Below are 24,868 nucleotides of genomic sequence, written 5' to 3'. Positions count from 1 at the left end.
GCAGGGAGCCTGCTTCCTCCTCTCTCTCTCTGCCTCCTTGTGATCTCTGTCAAATAAATAAATAAAATCTTTAAAAAAATAAAATTAAAAAAATGCACTCTAATTCTTTTCTTGGTAATTAATTCATTTGAAAATCCCACATTCCTAATTTTTTGTGTGTGTAATGAAACAAATCAGGCTCCTTTTCAGACTAATTTGCAAACATAACACAAAAGCAACGGTATGATCAAGCAACCAACACATTCCTTACACAACTTCAAAATTAACCTCATTACATTTCCCTATCTCATTTAAGGTAACAAAAAAGCTTTGAGGCTGACAATATTGCATAATATGCATCAGTATCCTTAATTTATACACTAAAATTTAACCACTTTGTAATGTAACTTGTTCAATTTTTGCAATGACTTAGTATTTTTCCCTGTACTCTTTCAGTATGCAGCATTTAATATTTAATAAAAGTTCTCCCATATGCAATTTTACTAGCAGCTGTCCCTCATTCATGTTTAATATATTATAATTTCTTTAGTAAATGTTTTCCAATGCATTTTCAATAGCAAGGAGCTATATATGAGTGAACTTCATTCATATAAATAGACTCTAACATGGTAAGCAGCAAAATGACAAAGAAAATAATTGAATGCTGAATTTAATGGCACTATTTTAAAGTAATTCTCTACCAGCACAGGGAGAGTTGAAAGGGGAAAAAAAAACCAACCTACAAAAAGAATTATGTCAAGACAGAAAATGAAAACATTAATTCACTGTGAACTGTAAGATATACCATCATTTTATGAACCACCAGGAATGAGAAAACTGCTCATTAAACTGGAAGTGTTGAGAATTTTACACTGTTTACAATTATTTTTTTATCAAAAGAAAGAAGTTCAGGCTTAATCAGGCATGGGTTTTATTATATATCATCCTTCTATTCTAAAGATGTAACAAAATACAAGCAAAATGAATTGGTTAAGCTATTCCTAAAACTCTTTGACCTTTAGAAACTAATTCTTCTCATTCGGCTTTTGACTTATAATCATCAGTATCCATGTTTCTCCACAGAAGAGCATTTCTGTGTCAGCAAGCACATCAGTGAAGCAGCACTTTATCAATGAATCCATAGGAGAATTATAAGATTGGTGCTGGGCTCTCAAGCTAGCTCAGTATTTAGAAACAGCCTATTTCTGATTCATGCTTCCAAAGACTGTTAAATTATGATTCTTCACTTTGCCTGACCTTCTACCCATCACAACCATTTTGGAACCTCATTGTTAAAGAATAGTTCTCTAACATCTGTGGAATTTAATCTAAGCTACGGATCTAAAGCTATTCTTTTTTTTTTTTTAATCTATTTCATGTAGGCATGGCTGCTGATGGATGACTTTGATATTTGTACCTGAGTAGGTAACAGCAATTACTGGCCACTGGATACGATGGTTGCAAGATGACATTGTTTTTAAGCCATATTCTAATTTCAGAGATGTTAAAATTTGAGAGGTGATGGAAATCTCAGAACCAATAAAATATGGTACCTTAAACTGGGTAGATGACTTATAAACATTAAAGTATTATTACAGATTATTTTCTGCATTTTATTTTTGATACCTTAAGTCCCTCCATTTCCATAAATACAATATGACCCATGAGGAGCTACAATTCCTACTAGACACCAAGCATTAGCTGCTCTGCACCAAATTCCTACATGCAGAGAGTAAACAGAAAAAGGCAAATTTGGCACGGGGCACATCGGCAAAAGAAACTAAGAATGGCACAGGGAAACGAGGTGATGTGTGTCATACTGTAAAATTCATCACTGCATTATCTAACACTGAACAACAGCTGATTCAGGAATCAGAATCAGAATCCAATCAGGAAAACAGAAACTTCTCTAGAAGAATTGAATTCAGGAGATCTGTTACAAAGATGCTGGAAGGGCCAAGTTGCATGGAAACATAATGTAACCTGGAGGCCAGGGAGCAGCTAATAGCCCCGGGCTACTCTCAGTCATCCACAGGAGCCACTTATGGTGCTGGAATCACCATGAGCTGCCACAGAGCAGGCCAGAATCCACCAAAGGCCCCGTATCACCAATGCCTCAGAACAATGGCAGCGGGAGCACCGGCTGCTCCACTACCGCCACAGTCCCACAACGGCTCCTTTCTTCCCCCTTCATCCCACCTTCTAAACCATTCCAAAGTGCTCTCTGTTGACAGAAACTAGTTGGAAATAAGGCAGAAGATCAAGAAAATGCACTTGTCTTATTTTCAATCCCAGCATTACAAAGGAAAACACAGAAGGGCAAGTGTGAGGATGAGAGGCAATGGACAAACAGAGCACAGATTTACATTACAAGGAGCATTTAAGAGAAGAAAAGGTCACCTTTGACGAGAAATAAAGGGAATCCCAATATGTTAATAATCAAAAAAGCTAATGTTTGGAGCCCATCCTGTACCTGATGCTGTTTGGAGCCTTTTATGTATCACCTCATTTCATCCCCACAGCTCAGTACAAATGATATTAGATTCCAGTTCTACAGATAAAGAAACTGAGGCAGAGAGACATGAAATACCTCAGTGAAGTTATAAGACAGGGAGTGGTAACTCACAACCACCATGTTATACTGTATAGAAATCTGCCCAAAGTGGATTTCAGTAGCAATATCAAGTATGAACATCCCTCAAGGTTGATCCTCACCATATGCCTTAAAAATCAAGAGCAACCAATTGTATATTTTTAAAAAGGCAACACTCTGTTTTTAATATTTAAACATGTGGCACACATAATCTTTAGAATAAATAATTGCTATTTTCCTACAGACCAACCAAAGTATTAAATCTAGATTCCTCATTGACCTCCAGCAACTCACTCCCATTTTCTCAAATTAATTTTTTAGACAGTAAATGGGCTTTATATTTCATAAAGCAAATATTCTTTAAAATCTCCACATACATATCCATAATTTGATATGAAGGGATTTAAAAATTATGAAGGACTCCAGGCATATTTATATAGCCAGAAATTATGACTTGTAGTCTAGTGGTTTAAATAAAATACCATTTATTTAATAAAATATTAAATAAATAATCATTTCATAACCCCAAGCTATACCTAGAGCTTGAGATAAAAAAGGATAAATTAGTAGAATCCACAAATTCAACAATAATACTGAGGAATGCTAAGAGTATTGATAAGATGAATAAATAATTTCAAGTTACTGAGAAAATTTTCCCAGCTGTAATTTTTATAAACCTGACCACTTTATTTCTATTTGTGAAGAGTAAAACTATGTGAAAATTACTAAATATAACCCTAATGGTCTTAAAAATTTTGTATTTACTACCTATCTAACCTGTAAGTAGAGAATTTATAGATCTTTAATTTTTGCTCAACACACACTTGCATACATTGAAGATGAAAACTCTGAAAGAGCCTTTTGTGTGCCTTTTATTTCAAATTTGAAATTCTTTAGATCAACTATGAAACTATCAGCTAAAAACACCCCATCTGTTAATCAACAGATCAAATTTGGCGGTGTTAATATGACTATCTATATACTAGGTCACTGACAACTGGGTCTACAAGGGGAGGTTTAATTGGAAATTTTGTTTTAACTTTCTTCATAAAGGACACTGTTTATCATACGTAAGTCAATCTCTGACTTTTAAGCATTAGCCTTTGTACACTTTCACACATTTTGGGAAACACATTAGGAACTGCCTGTAATCAAAAGTAGGAGACTCTGGCTTGACCTAACATGATACAGTGGACACCCAAATATACTAGGGTAGGTTGTAAATAATCCTAAATAATCTGTAAGAGCCCCTGAAGATTAAGCATGTCCTAGAGTGGTGGCCTTCACATGACCATAGACCCAGCAACTGTTTCTTCTCACCTTCTTGCTAAATGTGAATTGCCCAACCAAAAGATTCTAAACCACAAGATCAATGATTCCCTCTTCACAAAATCATTTTGGACCAACTGTTCCTGAAACTGGCTGAATGCTGGCTGATCTCTCTTACTAAAGCTCTATGAAATATTTACCTTTCTCTCACTCCTGAATTTGAACAACTTGAGTTGTGCTCATGGCTCATGTAATTTAGATTTATGCTTAAGGGTGTTAATATTAAAATAAATCCATTGGAGATTTTTAAAATAATGCAGAAACATCCTTTAATCCACTACTAACATTTATTAAGCATTAGTTATCATTCAAGCAGTATTATAAATGGTTTACATGTATTAATATATTTAATCAAATGATACAAGGAAAGAAAAGTTTAATACTACTAAATTTGAAAATCCAGAGAAAAAAATGTATTATACAAAGATATAAATGACCAACATTTATTCAAGAATAAGTAGTAGTCTAGGGGTGCCTGGGTGGCTCAGTTAGTTAAGCGTCTGCCTTCTGCTCAGGCCATGATCTCAGAGTCCTGGGATCGAGCCCCACATTGGGCTCCCTGCTCATTGGGGAGTCTGCTACTCCCTCTGCCCCTCACCCATCTCATGCTCTCTCTCTTTTTCTCAAGTAAATAAATAAAAAATCCTAAAAAAAAAAAAAAAAAGTAGTAGTCTAACAATGATAAAAGATACTAAAAAGAAAATCAAAGATGTGTCCTCAAAGTCACAAGAACCAGAAAGCTTTATGAGCAAATTATATTAAACCTTATAGAACAGATAAGTTTTAGTTATTCAGTCCAGTCTGGAGCACAGAAAAAGAAAGCACGCCAGTTAATTCTACAGGACTAGAACAACCCTGATCCTGAAACCAGACACAGTTTCTGATTCTGAAGGCAGGGGAACTATAGTCAAATTTGATATGACTACATGCTTGTGTTCATACATGTAGAAAAAAACCATGGTCCAATTTTACATATGAATACAAAGGTCTTTTGAAAAAATATTTGATTGAATCCAGCAATATGCTAAAAGAATAATGCATGATACATGATACATGTAGAATTTATCATGATGTAGGATACATCATGATACAGTAGAATTTATCCCAGGAATACAAGGATTGAGACATCAGAAAATAGATTAATGAAATACACCTCATCAAAAGATGAAAGAAGAGGGACGCCTGGGTGGCTCAGTTGGTTAAGCAGCTGCCTTCGGCTCAGGTCATGATCCCAGCGTCCTGGGATCGAGTCCCACATCAGGCTCCTTGCTCCGCAGGGAGCCTGCTTCTCCCTCTGACTCTGCCTTCCACTCTGTCTGCCTGTGCTCGCTCTCGCTCGCTCTCTCTCTGACAAATAAATAAATAAAATCTTTAAAAAAAAAAAAAAAGATGAAAGAAGAAAAACCATGTAAACATCTCATAAGATACCTAGAAAGAACTTGATAAAATGCAACACCTTGGGAGAAACAGGAGGAAGGGGCCTTTAAGTTAAAAAAAGAGAGAGATTTCTTTAGTATGATGAAGAGTACTGACCAAAGTCCTGGTTAAGAAAGGAGGAGACGCCCTTATAATAATAACAAAAACAACAATATATGTCTTATCAATTATTGGGGAAAAAAGAGCTATACCTATCATTAGCTACAGAAGATAAGATTTTTCACCCAGAAAGTTTAAAACACTAAAGTAACTAAAAGTAACTAAAATATTATTTGAGAATTGGGTATTCTCAAGGCAGTATCAACATACAAAAATCAATAGTTTTTTTTATATACCAATAATAAAAACCTATTAGAAACATGTAATAGAAATATCCCCAATCATAATGGCAAAAAAAAACCCTAAATATCTAATAATAACCCTAAAAACAAATGTGTCAAACCTAATGGTAACATCTACACAATTTACTTGTAGACATAAAAGTTTGAGTGGATGGAGATAACCATTTTCCAGGAAAAAAGAATCATTAGAGTGAAGACACAAAAAACAGAAATAAAATGCTCTAATATTTTCTGTCTACTTAAAGACCTTAAAACTATATATAATTTAGAAATAATAGATTATATGCTGCTTTCAATGATGTCTAATGTATGGGCACAGATACTATGGTGACATTTCCAAGAAGGTAAAACTATTGAGATCCAGTTGTTGCAACATGGACTTGTAACAAACCAACACTTTTCATGATGACAAAATACAGGGAAAAAAAACACAAGAATGAGCAAAAGTCTGACACATGAGACAAGAGAAATGCAATACTTTTATCTTTAGTATTCTCAAGTTAAATCTCTTACAAACATTTCCAACTTCCATTCTAATCTTTCAGGCTATAAACAGCTAAATTGTAAGTCTTGTCTCCCCACAGTACCTGTGTCAATATACCTTATCCTTCTAGTTTTTCCACTGCTATTTAGACACATGCAGATTCTGGCTTCAATCATTTATTTTCAGAGCTTAATCAATGAATATCTGAGGCTTATGAAAAACAAGGATGGAATTAAACATAGGTATTATAGTTTAAACAATAAAGAACATAGGCTTGTAATTTTCTCCTTCCACATATGTGTGTGTGTGTATACAACATATATATGTTTACCTCAACATTGTTTGGAATAAGAATTTACGAACAACTGAAAGTTCCATAATAGGAGAAAGCATGAAATTCTTCTGCATGTGCCATAATTTATGAACTAAAAATCTGCTAAATCACTGAAAATGAATACACTGCAACACATCCAAAATAAATTGTAAGTAAAGAAAATTACAGAATAGTTATAATATGTTCTTATTATTGTATGTTTATATATGTTCTATAGATTCACAGATTTGAATAGATGCAAATGCATGGGAAAAGATTTGCAAAGTAAGTTATAGAATGATGTCTATAGAATGAGGGGCGCTTGGGTAGCTCAGGTGGTTGAGCATCTGCCTTCGGCTTGGGTCATGATCTCCAGGACCAGGACTGAGGCCCACATCAGCTCCCAGCTCCCTCCCCAATTTGTGTTCTCTCTGTCTCTCTCTCTCAAATAAATAAATAAAGCCTTAAAAAAAAGAACCATGTCTATAGTATGATCTTATATAACTGTTTATATGTAAATGTGTTCCATACGCTCACGCATGCATGCAAATATACATGCATACAAAAAGATCTGAGAAAAAGAGTTGGGAGTAAGGAAAAGGAACTTTCACTTTCTGTTCTATGTAGCTCTATGATACTTGAACTTATACAAAAGTACATATGATTAATGACAATGAATTTTCTTAAAAACACTAAGTAAATCAGTCTATCATGTAGCTTAAGCTTAGTCAATGACAATGCATCCAGTTGGATTTGGCCAATGATCAAAAACAGACGTCTGTCCAATATCCAAAATTAGTCTGAAAGTGAATGTCAATAATATAAAGAATATGCCAAGAGTATAATAAAGTTTCACTGGGCCCTATCTCATGAAAATTTCAGTTTATCAAGGCAATCACAGAAGATATACAAACAAATTTAAAGGTTAATTTTGTACTTCAAGTCTATTAAAAAGCTTTTGATTCTTTTTTCTACTTACTAGATCAGGCCTTTTTATCACGGAAATAGGATAATAATCTATTAGCTGCATGCCCTGTTTGTTTTGGGTTTATAATAAATGCTATTCCAGGGGCCTCTGGGTGGCTCAGTTGGTTAAGTGACTACTTTCGGCTCAGGTCATGATCCCAGGGTCCTGGGATCAAGCTCAGTATTGGGCTGCCTACTCAGCCGACAGCCTGTTTCTCCCTCTCCTTCTGCCTGCTACTCTGCTTGCTGTGCTATCTCTCTCTCTCTCTCTGTCAAATAAATAAATTTTAAAATGTTAAAAAAAAAAAAAAATGCTATTCCAGAGGTGTCTGGATGGTGTCTAGGTGTCCGGGTGGCTCAGTTGGTTAAGCATTTATCTTCAGGTCATGATCTCAGGGTCCTGGGATTAAGCCCCGTGCTGGGCTCCCCACTCAGTGAGGAGTCTGCTTCTGCTTCTCCCCCTCCCTCTGTACTTCTTTCCCCCACTTATGCTCTCTTTCTCTAATAAATAAATGATCTTAAAAAATAAAATAAAATCAATGCTACTCCACATGATTAAGATAGAAGTCCACATGACTAAGTCATAAAGAAAAAATATGAAATAAAAAACATGAAATATAAAAATTCACTTGTAATCAAATAAGCAAATACTGAAATAAATTGACAGTAATAATATCTGTTCAGAAGTACAGATAAAAGGGACACCTGTGTGGCTCAGTTGGTTAAGCGGCTGCCTTCGGCTCAGATCAGGTCCTGGGATCGAGTCCCTCATCGGGCTCCTTGCTCGGCAGGGAGCCTGCTTCCCTCTCTGTCTCTGCCTGCCACTCTGTCTGCCTGTGCGCGCGCTCGCTCTCTCTCTCTCTCTCTCTCTCTGACAAATAAATAAATAAATAAAATCTTTTTAAAAAACAAAAAGTACAGATAAAAGTCTGGCAGTATGTATAATAAAAGGCCAACAGTAGTTGGGGAATGGATTTGTGAGCTCCTTTTTTCTTCTCTTTAGCACTTTTTAGGAGTTTCAGTTAGCAGATAGGAAAGACTGAAAACCAAGTGGTGTGCCAAGTCAGTCAGCTAGGCTGGGAGTAGAGCCAACACTTCAAATTCAGGTAATCTGGTTCAAGAATCCACATTCTGAACCCAGAGTTTATTGGATTACCCCAGGGCAGAAAAGATGCCTACAGGAAAAACAAAGAACCTGATTAGGCACCTAATGTGTCCAAACTTAATGAAAATGGGTTATATTGAGGAAATTAGGAACTTTACTGGTAATAGGAACATGAGCTTAAATTAAGCAAATGAAAAAAAGAGAGAAAACATTATCTGGTCCAGAGAAGACAAGAGTTATATATCAAGGAGGCAATAAAATGCCCTTATTTTTCTTTTTTTGTTCTGCTGTAAATTATATCAATATGATGATCATAGTAATGTGAACATTAATGATCTGACCAAAAATTACACTAAATCCAAGAAGATACTGAGAGAAGTGTGAATATGTTGAGAGGAAGGAACACATAAAGAAGGGCACATAAAATAGCTAAATTCTAGTAGGAAATTAAAAATCATAATCCCTAAAATGTTAAAAAGCAGTATAAGCACATTCTTTACAAATAAGATAAATTACGAGAAAAAAGTACTGAAAGAGTTGAAAAGAATCACCTATGGGAAATAAGCACAGATTTTGTGAAGGCTGAGGTAAGAAACTTCTATTTTTTGTCCTAAGATATATTACTTGACTTTTTAACTTCTGTATAAGTGTTAATTTCAATTTAAAAACTAATTCAAAAATATCACAAAGAACTGAATTCTCTCGCATGATTCAATTCTTGTCATTGAGTGTAACTAGTATTAAATGTAGTTGCCTACATCAAGATAATCCTCGGGGTGCCTGGGTGGCTCAGTGGGTTAAGCCGCTGCCTTCGGCTCGGGTCATGATCCCAGGGTCCTGGGATCGAGCCCCGCATCGGGCTCTCTGCTCAGCAGGGAGCCTGCTTCCTCCTCTCTCTCTCTGCCTGCTTGTGATCTCTGTCAAATAAATAAATAAAATCTTTAAAAAAAAAAAAGATAATCCTCTTCATGATGCCAACCAAAACAAATTTAAAAGGCAAAAATACTCTTTTGAATACAGTGTTACTGGAAAAAAAAACATTTTTAAAGTCTTCTACCACTCAGAAGCTACTTAAAAGAATTTTCTTCTCTTCAAAATATATGACTTCGTATATAATCAATGTATTTGCTAAAGAAAGAAAAAAAAAAAGAAGAAAAGAAAAGCCCTTCGATACCATTATGACCTATTTTTGCTTGAAAGGGTCATCTGAATCCTGGAAATGAAGCAGCAGAAGGCTTTTAGTCTTTTTTTCTCCCCACTAGAACAACCATAGATGAAAGCCGTATTTCCTTCGTTATCACTGATGTCATAAATCAATTTCAATTAAATAAAGCCAAAAAGCTCAAAAGAGATAAAAGCAAAACTTCTCCATAAGATGCCTATATCTGATAATGTCATACTGACTCATTTTCTTTTTGAATCATAACTGTTTTGCACATTTCTGACACTGTTTACATTGCTCTTCTAGATCGGTCTTTTCTAAATATACAGCAGCCACTTTTTGAAAGTCTGATCGCATATACCTATCAAAAATTAGAATAATACAGAAATATTTTCCTTCCAAATTTAGAAGATACAAGTTCTACATTTATTTATTGTATATTCAAAATAAGTAGAAACAAAATTCAAGAAAATTGCTGCATAAAGAATGTATTACCTATTTTTACTTTCATCTTTACAGTTCATTAAAGTTACTGGCTGAACGAAAAGAAATCACTTCTCTCTGTTGTAGACCAGACACACGGGGAGTCCCCACAGCACGGATGTTTGAACATACAGAACAGACTAGGGACCAGGCCCCAAAAAGAGGGAATCAGGGAGGTCAAGAAGAGTAGTGACAAGGACAACTGCTGTGCCTTCACCAAATGGTTTCACTCCCTCTCCTCAAACTGCAGGAAGAGACATTGCTCTAGCTGGGAACACAGAACTAGGTCCCTTAATGAATGCATGAAGCACAAGCCCCATCCATAACCACACTGGATTTGTGACATATATAGTTTTCATAACCTTCAGAGAAGCAAATTAATCCCATGTCAATGGAGAAATTAATGCAGTGTATATTCAAACCTTGAACTACACACACTGTAAGATCTTTACAGCCTCAAAGCATGGCTACCGATAGCACAGATTTCCATTCAATTAAAAAGTAGTTCCTTTGGCCAAATTAATCCGAAAGAAAAGAGAAAGGACCCATATTAATAAAATTAAGAATGAAAAGGGAGAGATCATGACTAACACCAAGGAAATAGAAACAATCATCAGAAATTATTATCAACAGTTATATGCCAGTAAGTTCAACAACCTACATGAAATGGATACATTCCTAGAAACCTTCCACTACTGAATCAGGAAGAAACTGACAACCTGAATAGACCAATTTCTAGTAACGTGATTGAAGCAGTGATCAAAACCCCCCAAAAAACAAGAGCCCAGGACCTGACGGATTCCCTGGAGAATTCTACCAAACATTCAAAGAAGAAATAATACCTACTCTCTTGAAGCTGTTTCAAAAAATAGAAACAGAAGGAAAACTTTCAGACTCTTTATATGAAGCCAGCATTACCCTGATCCCCAAACCAGGCAAAGACCTCAACAAAAAGGGGAATTTCAGACCAAATCCCTGATGAATATGAATGCCAAGATTCTCAACAAGATACTAGCTAATAGGATCCAACAGTACATTAAAAAGATTATCCACCATGATCAGGTGAGATTTATCCCTGGGATGCAAGGGTGGTTCAACATTCGCAAATCAATCAATGTGATAGAACAAACGAGTAAGAGAATAGAGAAGAACCACATGGTCCTCTCAATTGATGCAGAAAAAGGCATCTGACAAGATACAGCATCCATTCCTAATTAAAACTATTCAAAGTATAGGAATAGAGGGAACATTCTCAACTTCATAAAATCTATCTATGAAAAACCCACAGTGAATATCATCCTCAATGGGGAAAAGCTGACAGCCTGCCCTTGGAGATCAGGAACATGACAAGGATATCCACTCTCGCCACTGTTGTTCAACAAAGTACTAGAAGTCCTAGCAATAGCAATCAGACAATAAAAAGAAATAAAAGGTATTCAAATTGGCAAAGAAGTAGTCAAACTCTCTCTCTTTGCAGATGACATGATACTTTATATGGAAAACCCAAAAGGCTCCACCCCCAAACTACTGGAACTCATACAGCAATTCAGTAATGTGGCAGGATACAAAATCAATGTACAGAAATCAATTGCTTTCTTATACACTAACAATGAAAAAATAGAATCGATTCCATTTACTATAGTACCAAGAACCATAAGATACCTGAAAATAAACCTAACCAAAGAGGTAAAGGATCTGTCCTTGGAAAAACTACAGAACACTCATGAAAGAAATTAAAGAAGACACCAAAAAATGAAAGAGCATTCCATGCTCATGGATCGAAAGAATAAACATTGTTAAAATGTTTATACTGCCTAGTGCCATCTATACTTCCAATGCCATCCCGATCAAAATTCCACTGGCATCAGTCAAAGAGATGGAACAAACAATCCTAAAATTTGTATGGAACCAGAAGAGACCTTGCATTGTTAAGGAAATGTTGAAAAAGAAAAATAAAACTGGGGGCATCACGCTGCCTGATTTCAAGCTTTACTACAAAGCTGTGATCACCAAGACAGCATGGTACTGGCACAAAAACAGACACATAGGCCAGTGCAACAGAGTAGAGAGCCCAGATGTGCATACTCAACTCTATGGTCAAATAATCTTCGACAAAGCAAGAAAAAATATACAGTGAAAAAAAAGTCTCTTCAATAAATGGTGCCTGGAAAATTGGACAGCTATGTGTAGAAGAATGAAACTCAACTATTCTCTTACACCATACACAAAGATAAACTCAAAATGGATAAAAGACCTCAACATGAGGAAGGAATCTATAAAATCCTAGAGGAGAACATAGGTAATAGCCTCTTCGACATCAGCCACAGCAACTTCTTTCAAGATATGTCTCCAAAGGCAAAGGAAACAAAAGTGAAAATGAACTTCTGGGACTTCATCAAGATAAAAGCCTTCTGCACAGCAAAGGGAACAATCAACAAAACAAAGAGGCAACCCACGGAATGGGAGAAGATATTCGCAAATGACACTATAGACAAAGGGCTGATATCCAAGATCTATAAAGCACTCTTCAAACTCAACGCACACAAAACAGATAATCATGTCAAAAAATGGGCAGAAGACCTGAACAGACACTTCTCCAAAGAAGATATACAACTGACTAACAGACACATGAAAAAATGTTCATCATCATTAGCAATCAGGGAGATTCAAATCAAAAACATATTGAGATACCACCTTAACACCAGTTTAAATGGCCAAAATTAACAAGACAGTAAATAACAAGTATTGGTGGGAATGCAAGTTGGTGCAGCCACTTTGGAAAACTGTGTGGAAATTCCTTAAGAAATTAAAAACAGAGCTCCCCTAAGACCCTGCAATTGCACTTCTGGGTATTTACCCCAAAGATACAGATGGAGTGACAGAAGGACCATCTAAACCCCAATGTTCACAGCAGCGATGGCCACAATTGCCAAACTTTGGAAAGAACCAAGATGCCCTTCAACAGATGAATGGATAAAGAAGATATGGTCCATATATACAATGGAGTATTACACCTCCATCAGAAAGGATGACTACCCAACTTTTTTATCAACATGAACGGGACTGGAAGAGATTATGCTGAGTGAAGTAAGCCAAGCAGAGAGAGTCAATTATGATATGGTTTCACTTACTTGTGGAGCATAAGGAGTAACATGAAAGACACTGGGAGATGGAGAGGAGAAATGAGTGCGGGGAAATCAGAGGTGGAGACAAATCATAAGAGACTGTGGACTCTGAGAAACTGAGGGTTTTAGAGGGGAGAGGGTAGGGAGTAAGGTGTGCCTGGTCGTGGGTACTATGGAGGGCATGAAGTGCAAGGAGCACTGTGTGTGGTGCATAAACAATGAATTTTAGAACACTGAAAAATAAAATAAAATAAAATATTTTTTAAAAAGTAGATCTTTTTAATTCTGTGGGTAAATCTTTAAGACAGCAGATTTCTGGGCATGAAACTAGGATGCTGGAGAAAGTTGTTTCATTTATGCCCTCCATTCAATAAAGTTTACATTGGATGTAAAATTGGGCAATGTTAGAAAGAAGGCAGCCTCTGGGGTCAGAACGTCTTGGTTTAAACCTAATCACCACATATTCCTCTGCGAGCAACTTTCTTAAACTCTCAACTTCGGTTTCAGGATACCACCACCCTACAGGGCTCCTGTGATGATCAAATGGAACCAGTGGTGCCAAAAATGCCCAACACCTCACTCTGGAGACAGACAAATTGGGTTTGAGATCTAGCTGGGTGGCTTTGAACAAGTTGCTTAACTTCCCTGAATGTCCAGAAGTCCCTTGTGGCAACAGTATTTTTCTGATAAGGTTGTTATGAGGATTAATTGAAAGAGTTCTATATTGTATAGACAGAAAGACTATGTTAGCACCTCAGTGTTCAAAAAGTGCTGAAAGATGAGGCAGAAACACACATGGATTATCCAACTTAATCCTCTCAACAAGCTTATGAAATAAATTATATTACACATAAACAGATAGGGCTCCTATTTCAGCCATTAGGATGAAAGTAGCATTTATATTAAGTTATATTAAGTTATAAAGGCTGTTGAAGATATTAATCAAACTAGGGATATCTTCATATTAAAAGAGAAGAATGTTTTCTCTACCAAGATGATGTATTATGCCAGTCAAGATTACCTATTCTATTGTTAAAGTCTACGGAGGACTAGAACTCAAAAAATATTAAATAGGTTAATAGGTTTCCCTCAGATCCTTCCATTTAGAAAGAGAAAGAGCAAAGGAACAAAATGGTGAGGATTTTCACTTTTGATTTCTTTTTCTCCCCTTCTTTCCCACAATCTTTTGCTAAAGAACATCATTCACTTAAGCAGTCAGGGAACTTGGCCCCAGTCCCACGACCTTCTGGGCAAGACAACCAGAGAAAGTGCAGCTCTGTCCCCACATATAAAATCCCAGAAAAGTCAGAATAGCTGGACTTGAGCCTCATATACATCACTGGAAACCATGGCAGTCCCTTTAGAACCATAAAGAGTGGGGTAAGAGCAGTGGCCATGGGAAGAATAGGCCCTAGCAGGAAAACAAGGGATGAATAGACGGTTTAAAAAAAAAAAAAAAAAAAAAAAAGCTAAATGAGAGAGGTGTGAGCTAAAGCCTCTACAATTAAATCAGTCTCAAAAGCATTTAGCAACATAAAAAATGTAGATAAAATTCCACATTACAGGAAATTCTTTGAGTTAGGAAGTTTACTTTTATAGATGTCAAATATTTTGGCTTCCTAAGGAATTCTTTATCTGGTATCCTATAAATACTTTATTTCAGGAATTATGTATAGAACATGACTCAAAATTTGAAGAAATAACAGCTTACCTCAATGATGAGGAAAAAGCGAATAACAGATGATGCTTTCCTAAAATTTCCTATCCACCTAGTTGCATTGGTGCAGTGGCAAAATATGCCAGGAAATTACTCCTCAACAAAATTCTATTAATGAACATTATTAGAAAATGCCCTCTTCTATTCGAATCCCTGGCATATTCAGGCCTTCTTGTCCTCCCTTCCTATTCAACATCTCTCTCATACTTTGCTTCTCCTTATTTCTCTAGATTACATGCCGCTGACTTCTTTGGCCTTATCGTTCAGCTAATTCTCCCTTGGTTTATAATTTCTGGTTAAACCAGGGTTTTTTTATTTTTCTTTTTTCTTTTTCTGTGCCAGTTCAGTATGCATCTAAAATAAATACACACACAGATACCAAACATTCATTTTAGGGCATCTAATCTACCATTCTAGTATTGTCAGACAAGGAACTTTTATTCTATCCTTATTCAGAACCTCCCTCTGCTTTTCCCTCCTGAAATTTATTTAGACACCAAGCATTTCATATAATCTAAGAAATGTCTAGCCCATTCTCCTCTGCTAATTCAGGCCCTCATCATTTCTGAGACAAGCTGTTAAGACCTCCCAGCTCCATCTAACGACCAGTCCTTTCCTCACACTAAGGTTTAGAGGCAGTAAGAGCCACACATCAGTTCTAGACATCCGTTGGATTCCAATCCATCCCAGAAGGTTCTAACTTGCCCCTGTTCTCCCCTACTTCATGTCCATCTTCTCTGCCTGACAGTCAACCCAACAGATTTCAGCAGACAGCACCAAACACAGAAGCAACAATTTTCATAGACTGTTCAGCTTCTATAATTATATATATTACAGCTATATATTCTTCACTAGATCTTGTGTTTTGCATCTCTGTTCAAACCTTGACCAATAGGGCAGTATCTAGAGATCTGCTCATTCCTTCCAAGAGCTGCAGTATAATCCACTAGATGGGTACCACTTAGCTTAGTCAAGCAACCCCAAGTCCCCTAGTAATGGACAAATGGGTTATTTCTAGTCCTTGCTCTTATAGTGCTGCAGTGAACATTGATATTTTTTCAGACTTTTATAAGTTATCTCTGAAATAGATTCTCAGAGATAGACTATGGGTCCAAGGTAATAATCATTACTGCTATCAGTTCTCTTCCTTCCTTAAAATCTACAACTTCTTCTGGGAACCATTCAAGCAACCATGGCAGATACTGGTAGTTGTTAATATCCATCTCCCATCATCATATAATAAAATTTTCAGTTGGGTACTAAGCTAAAGGCAACTTTTCTCAGCCTCCCTTGTGACTGCTGTGGCACCATGATGAAGTCCTGACCAACAGACTATGCACAGATTTAATAAGTATAATTTCCAAATCATTCTTTAAGAGGAAGAGAATTCTCTTCCCCTCTCCTTACTTCCCCCCTTCCTTGTGGCTGAAATGTTTCTTTGATGTTGGGAGCAGAGCAGCCATTTGGGACCAGAAGCCAAAAAGTCACAAACAGAGAAACCAGACAGAAGGATTCTGGTATCCTGACATTTATGTGAGAGAGAAACAAAGTTCTATCTTACTTAAGGCCTTACCTTACTTACTTAAGGCCTTATTGTTAGCCTAAATAATATATCTAACTTTTGTAGAATCATCTACTTCAAGAATATATCTATGTTTAAGAGGTCATTCCATAAATAAAATATAAGGGCTCACATACATAGATTTTATAAACATTGCATTATACTCATAAGTTACCTTATATAAGACTATGTTCCGTTTAAGTAAGATTACTTAGTAATTAACATAAATGGGCTATAACATAATGAATACAACTTCCAATTATTTTTGCAAAAGATTGCCAGGCTAGTATTTAAAATAATGCATGAACCTTCCCACTATGAATTCCTTTAAACAACTCTAAATGTAAAGATTCATACCTTTGGTCTATGCTATTTTAACTATTCCCAAATGTATGCTGAAAATTCAAAAAGAATGTAGGAATAATATTCAACCTCTTAAATTTTTATTTATGGACACTAAAAGTCTTCCCATTGCCACCACTTCTAAGTGGCCTCTGTGATAAATCTAAAGTATCTTCTTTCATTGTGTTATCTGATTCTGTTAATACATTAATGTCTTCTACAAAGCATCTCAAGTTACTGAATCAAAAATGCTCCATTCCTTTTTATATCATTCTGAACAACCGGAAGTTTGACGTTTCCTCCAGCAGCGTGAGGTAGATCTGAGAGATGAACAAAGATGGAGAGAGCCACTGCATGGAGGCCAATGAAGAATCAGTGGCAGAACAGGCAGAGCTCCCCTGCTCCCTCCTTCCCCTCCAATAAAAGCAGCAGCCAAAATACGGTCAACTGTAAGACACCAATTTGAACCAGAAGCCAAGTCTAAGAAAACCATGGGATAAGAGCATCCTGAATTCTATATAAGAGCCAAGAATAAAATAAGATAAATGGAGATGGACAGCATCAGTTACTGCTTCAGAATTGATACGAAACATTGGTTCTCAAAATTTAGTTGGAGTCAGAGTCACTGGGAGGGCCCTAAGAGACAGCTGAGCCTCACTCGGGAGGTTCTAAATCAGCAGGACATGAATCAAGGCCTGACAATGTGCATTTCTAATAAGCTCCCAGGAGACTTAGGCTGCTGGTCCAGGGATCAGCTCCAGAGAACATGGATGGATATGAAGGTTTTGGTGGCTAGCTCTTTTCTCCTAGACTACTTTCTTCTGCAGAGAAACTCTCTAGCTGTGAAAGAACCTGTTCTACTCTTCACTGATCCCCTGGATCTAAGGAGAGATTCAGACTTAAAATCCTTGAAATGGCACATAATCACTGGGAAACTTCTGAAAACTTTTGAACCCCATTCCTCATCAGTGTTTTTCATAATCTCTCTCCCAGTGCCAAGGCTACAACAAATTTCTCAAGCTCTTAGCTGAATTCTGTAATATTATACATTTTCCTTTCCAATCCTGCTTTCAAAATTTGCAGCCAAATGAATATTACTTTCCTAAGTTTCTTTTTCACTCTCCATTTATTAAATATGTACTAAACAAAAATCTGCATTAGTTGATAAGCTAGCACAGTTGGTAGGACTTAAAATATAATATCCATAGGGGATCTAAAGTAATTAACAATCAAATAGCTACTCAGTGTACACTATCTGTGTATTCCTATTCACTTCAAGACTTTAAATTCTTATGTTACTTTTAATTCCATAATGACATACACATCACAACAGAGTTCCCAAAAAATGTAAAGATTCCATTTAAAATATGTTTAACTTAAGAGCACTGGGACTCTGAAAAATTTCCAATGAAAGTATAAAATGGCATAACTCCTTTGAAAAACTCTTCAAGTTAAATCAACATCTACCCTGTGAAATGCCAATTCCAATTCCTGGATGTTTAATATTCAAAAGAAAAGAAAGAGTATGTTTACAAAGCACCTGATCAAGAATGTCCCTAGCAACCTTCTACAAAATAGGCAAAAACTGAAAACTGTGATGGACATTTGTTCATTAATAGGAGAATGGATAAATCATGATTAAATTTATACAGTGGAAATACTACTCAGCAAATGAAAAAGGCATAAATTGCTGCTAACAAGCAACAAGGTGAATGAATCTCAAAACATGAGGCTGAGAAAGGAGGCAAACACAAGAGGATACACATGGTGTGATTCATTTCTACAAAGCCCTAACACATGTGCAACTACTCTACGGGGACAGGATCAGAAAGTGGCTAAGTTTGGGTTAGAGAAAATGGGCTGGCAGAGAAGAGACTGGAGGAGCTTCCTGGAGTGAGGAGATTGTTCTAGATTTTGTTTTTCACAGTCTTTACCTTGATGTGTAAGACTGTCAAAAAAAAAAAAAAAAGCTATCAAACTGAACACTGAATATCTATGCCCTTTATTGTAAGTAAGTCCCATCACAACAGAAAATGATAAAGCTAACAACTTGAGAAAAAGAATGATTTACAAAAGCAATATTCTTTATATCCAAAATAAAATATAGTTTAGATAGAATAGCTTGATATTTAAAATCTCCATTATTCCGGGCACGTGGGTGGTTCAGTGGGTTAAAGCCTCTGCCTTCAGCTCAGGTTGTGATCCCAGGGTCCTGGGATCAAGCCCCGCATCGGTCTCTCTGCTCAGCAGAGAGCCTGCTTCCCTTCCTCTCTCTCTGCCTGCCTCTCTGCCTAATTGTGATCTCTGTCACATAAATAAATAAAATCTTTAAAAAAAATTTTCATTATAGGTGATAAAGAAGCAGTCACAGATGAATGGTTACAGAATTATGATTTCATGCTTAAGGTAGGGTGACTGAACATCTCGATTTGCCTTAGACAGTCATTCCAGTGTTGACCTGAAACCACAGCATTGTCAGTGCCCCCTTTGCTATCAAAGGTATATTGATTTAGAGAAAGACCTATAGCTAGAAGGAAATATGATATTATTTGGTACAATGCACTCATTCACTTTTCCATTCGACCTACACTCACTAAGCATCTACTATGTAGCTAAACATAGCTTCTTTGTTCTTGCTACCATTTCACATTGCTCCTTTGTTTCCACAATTAGAACCTAAAACAGAAGGATGGATTTTTGCCTAAAGTTAGCATAAAGTAAACAGTGAAAGACAAACTAAATACAGAAGAAAGCAATGAGAATTTTCTATAAGCAAGGAAAATATAAATCAAACTTACAAAACAAAAAGGTTAAAATTTTTTTGAGCTGTGCAAAACAAAATGCATAAAGATATTCACAAATATAAAATAAAGGAAACCTTTACCTGCTGCCCTGTAAAGTATTTTAGGTTCAAAAAATATACAAGGATTTTTATCCTCTATGCATGACAAAAGAAGTCCTTTGGCCTGGAAAGGGCTTCTGGGTACAACCACCTGTAAAAACAATTTTTTTTTTTTTAAAGACCATTTTGATACAAAATGCAGTCCAGTAAACTCACTTATAAGAAGGGGAGATATTTCAGTAACTAATTATTACTAATTGCAGAGCTCTTGCATTTTTAGCCTAATTACCATTATAAATGTAATATATTGTCCCATCCCCCCAAAATTCCATTGTTGAACAAGTATTTATCAGATGCCAATCACAGTCTAGTAGCTATGATACTGTTCTCTTAAAAAGCTAAGCTTCCATACATATATTAAAAGGAAACTGCAAGAAGCAAAGTTGTCAGTATCTTCCTATATTCACCTATAAAAAAAATACTTTCCACTTATACCCTACTGCTACTTTCAAAGGGCATGTAACTCTTCTCCAATTTTGATACCAAAATTTCCTCCTTTCCCATGAAACACAGGGTCTTCATTTCCTAAGTAGAAAATAATTCACTGAACTTTATGATCTGGGCACTGTAATGTCCGATTATTGCAACAGTGAAAGGAAAGTGTGGATATTGCCCACTTCCAGCTGAGATGAAAGGGCTCCAGAACCTTCTCGAGAAGGCCTTTGACAAGGAGGAGGATGATCACAGAAGATGGCACATGTGTTAACTGGGCCAAGCACTCTATGTGGATACTACTCTTCTTAGCAACCCATACTATTATTATTTTCCCCAATTTAGAAAGAGAACCAAGGGATTAAAAAAGAGATCAAATAATTTGCCCAAAGTTAGACTGATTGTTTGACCACGGTTTCTCTCACAGTTCTAACACCAGACCCTAAGCTCTTACTATATCATTTTGCCTCAAATCACAACTTATGTCTAGTTTTTAACAACTGGTAAATAATTACGTAAATACCAGTGAATACCAGTGTTACATGGGAAGCGTTATTCAAATAAATCCAAATTTACCTTAAAGACTCAAATGAGATTCCCTGAAACAAACTACATTTGGCTTTACAAATCAATTTTACACCATTTTAAACTGAAGGATTATTTTTAAAAAGTAGCACAAATCTCACTCTTTTCTGTAAAAAAGACTTCTGAACACGTTGCTTACCATAATACACAATGTCTTTAGGTTCTTACTTTAGTTTCTCTTCATCTGCTTTCCTCATGTATTTCTAGCATTTTGTACTATTTCCATTTGGGATTAAAAAGAGGGAAAGGGACATGTGAAGAAAGGAGATTGTGAGGGGACAAAAATCTCTTCTTAAAAGTGCTGGGTAAGATCATAAACTTTAAATGTCAATCAGTTTTCAGCTCAGGCACAAAAAGAAGTGTGTTTAGGGATGCCTGCGTGGCTTAGATGATTAAGCATCTGCCTTCTGCTCAGGTCACGATCCCAGGTTCCTGGGATGGAGTCCTGCATTGGGCTCCCTACTCGGAAAAGAGCCTGCTTCTCCCTCTCCCTCTGCTGCTTTCCCTGCTTATGCTCACTTGCTCAGTGAAATAAATTTTTAAAATCTTTAAAAAATAATAATAAATAAAGTAAGTGGTGCTTCAAATGTGGCTTCTGTCCCAACCTACCGCTTCCATCTTATGCTGAAAAATTATGCAACCTCCACTCAATTAAAAAAAAAAGTGTGACTTTATAAAAATAAAACAGACACATGTTTACAGCCAATTCATGTTCTCAAACACACATACAGCCCTGGGTGGACCTAGGAGTTTCTATCATGATGCCCTGGAAGGCTCTTTAGCAAATAGAAATGGAAAAGATAATGTAAAAAATTAAAACATAAAATATGCCCAAATGTCATTTTTTTTAATCAAAATACCTAAACTATTGTGGAATACTTAAGATTATTACAGACAGCTTTAAAAGAGAGATGCTTCAAAATTATTTGATGGCGTATTACCTTACCTGGAAAACACATCTGGATAACAGAGGCTTCTCTTAAACTGAAGCAAAAGTCCTATCCCTCTGAATTTGAGGTAAATATGTACTAAACTGTATATCTATTAAAATTTACCCAGAATCAGTTAAGTGAGAAAGCCCCATTAGAAAGAAACAGAGCTTTGAAAGAAAGGGAAGTTAAACCAACTATGTTCTCTGTCTCATCATTTATAGTTGGTGAAATTAATGTCAGGGTTAAGCCAGTGCTACTTCAACAAGAATATTCTATAAACCTGGGAACTGGAGAGCTGATCTAAAATAAATATTCCCTTTCTAAAAAAAGCAATTAAGTTCACATAAATTCCACAAATCCTGTTTGCTTTCCTCTGGATAAGCATATTAGTTAACAGAACAAACCAGAATGGAAATATCCAACAGAGATCAAACAAAGTGTATAAATGAGGATACCTTGATTCCTGGGCAGTGAGCAAAAAAAGCTTCAGGACTCTGAGAATGATAAAGAGCCCCATGGCCAACACAGCCCCAAGGGGCCCGGATCGTGAGGCTTCCACAATTAAAAAGATCCCCAGAACGATAGCGATACTTGGCAGCTTCATTAACAATCTAGGGGTGGGGGGTTAGGGGGAGAGAAAAAGGACAGGTCACAAGGAATCTTTTATTGTCATCCCTTTCCTTAACCATTTTATTAGATCTTTAAATATATGCCCATAATAAAATAACTCATAATGCATTAGCTCAAAGATGACCAAAAAATCCCCAAGATCAGAGGTTGGGAGAGTGGAAGCAAAACTCCAACACTTCACGGATGTAATCTAAGACATGTTTAATCATAGGGGCACCTGGGTGGCTTAGTCAGTTAAACAACCCTTTGGCGCAGGCCATGATCTCAGGGTCCTGGGATTGAGCCCCATGGGGGACTCCCTCTGCTCAGCAGGGAGTCTGCTTCTCCCTCTCCCTCTGCCCCTTCCCTTGCTTGTGTTCTCACTCTCTCTCACTCTTTCTCAAATAAATAAACAAAAATCTTAAAAAAAAAAAAAGTTCAATTATAGTAAAATGAAACCTTCTTACCTGATCAAAAGCAGGGAAAATATAATCTGCAAACTGAATTTCTGCAATGGCAGTAGCCCCAGTGACTGCGATCCCAATTCCAAACCCAACAATTCCTTGTTCACACAACGGTGTGTTGAAAACTCTATCTTTTCCTAAAAAAAGAAAAATTAGTCTTAATATGACAAATGGGAGTGATACAATGCACAGCATGAGAGAGAGTCTAATTCAGAGAGTTAATGGTGACGGAGCATAAAAAAGGTGAAGGAAATAGAAGATAATTAGCATGAGGTCTGGTTTAAATGCAAACATAATTATTATATTAACTGTAAGTAATCTTAGCGTTTCAACTGAAAGAAAGGTTGTCACTCTGGGATAAAAGAAAGCAAACCGCAACTACTTAAAACACTGAGACAATAAAGATAACTGAAGAATCCTAAGTAAAAAGAAAGAAAACAAACAATGAAAGCCTTAAGCAAAACAAGGTGTTGTCACCACAGGATCAGTGGACAAAGTAAACTTTAGGGGGAAAGGCATTACCAGAGATAAAGCGGGAAAATTCATCATTTTGAAAGGTTCAAGTCAGGAGGAGGACATAGTTCTAAATTTACACTCATGGAACAACACAGGCTCCAAATAAGAAAAATTAACAGAATTAAAAGGAAAAAGTGGATAGATTCCCAATATGGAGGGAGATATTAATACACCAATCTCAGTAAGTGACAGAAAAAGCATACCAAAATAAAAAGTCAGGACTAGAGAAGATCGGAATATGATTAGCAAATACAACCTAACTGACATGAGCAGGACAACAGCCAAGAATACAAACCCTTTACAAGGAAGCAGTTAATTCACTGACCACAGACTGGGCTAAACATCCAATCTCAACAAATTTTGAACGATTAAAATCATTACAGGGTATATTCCCTCACTTCAGCTGAACTAAGCTAGAAGTCAATAACAGAAAGAGAGTTAGAAAATCCTAAGTTAGAAAAAAATTTTAAATATGTCTAAGGATCCACGGCTCAAAAAAATTATAAGGAAATTATAAAGTATGTTGAACTGAATGACAATGAAAATTATGTATCAGTTTGTGAAGGTTACAAATTTAGTAAGGAGTCCAGTAGCTCTTTTACAGACTAACCTGCCCACGCGTATTATCAACTCTGGACACAATGTAACAAATAAGTGACTTAAAGGCATTGGAGAGCCAAAAAGCAGCCTAAACCAAAGAGGCCTTGACCCTTGAAAGAAAGGAAGGGCAGTGGATAAGCATAACATTTATAAGTCCTGGCCCCTGAGGAGACTCTGCATTCTCTGTGACAAGAGACTGCTAGGATTCAGACAAGACAGACTCTATCTTTATTAGCTCGGAGCTATGAGAGAATGAAAGGGGTTCAGGGGTGCCAGTGGCTAGATATTGAGGAACCAAGCCCCTAAAAGAACACCACATAGGGGCACCCCAAAGTCCATGTGTATACTCCATCCAAATCTTTGGCTGACCTCTATGGCTGAAGGAGACGTGAAGAACCCAACAGATAACAGCTGGAAGCCCAAAGAGCTGAGCAGAGATTTCAGCTCTACCTACTAAGAAAAATACAGAATTTGGAGTTTGAGACTCTTTAAATTAAAAGAGCTTGATAAACACTTCAGGCTTCACATTGAAAACACAAGGTACATGTTACTAGTGTTCAATTCTCATTTGAAATTTCACCACCTGTCCACCAATAACCAGAAAAATCCTAAATTCAGGGAGCTGGGCAGACACAAATAATGACCACGGTCTGGCCAGGTGACTAGAAGTCTGTGGACAGATCAGGGATTCATATTTCAGGCCCAAAATTGAGGGACACCAGTTCTTCTTGTTGCACAGAATTCACTCTCAGCTCAATCACTCCTTTTGAATACGCATCACAAATAGGGCAGGTGCTGGGAAATGCCAGCCAGACACATCCTGTAGTCTGCACTCTCTAAGCAGCTGCAAAAACTTAAAAGCATGATTCATACTCATCACCATCTGTGACT

At 36.6% G+C, this 24,868-nt stretch overlaps 1 protein-coding gene across 1 annotated transcript in view; it reads right to left on the bottom strand.

Annotated features, from left to right (window-relative positions):
- BCKDHB (branched chain keto acid dehydrogenase E1 subunit beta) overlaps window positions 1–24,868 on the bottom strand; it is a 221,657-nt gene that overhangs the window by 155,883 nt on the left and 40,906 nt on the right. The window contains exons 4-6 of the mRNA XM_059399214.1: window positions 22,865–22,998; window positions 22,244–22,399; window positions 19,822–19,930 (exon numbers count right to left, since the gene is read on the bottom strand). Coding sequence (XP_059255197.1) covers window positions 19,822–19,930; window positions 22,244–22,399; window positions 22,865–22,998 — 399 coding nt within the window. The remainder of the gene's footprint in view (window positions 1–19,821; window positions 19,931–22,243; window positions 22,400–22,864; window positions 22,999–24,868) is intronic.

The sequence above is a fragment of the Mustela nigripes genome, chromosome 5 (genome assembly GCF_022355385.1).
Source record: "Mustela nigripes isolate SB6536 chromosome 5, MUSNIG.SB6536, whole genome shotgun sequence".
Classification (NCBI taxonomy): domain Eukaryota; kingdom Metazoa; phylum Chordata; class Mammalia; order Carnivora; family Mustelidae; genus Mustela; species Mustela nigripes.
Note: the sequence above shows the minus strand (reverse complement) of the source record. Positions and strands in the feature narration are given on the sequence as shown.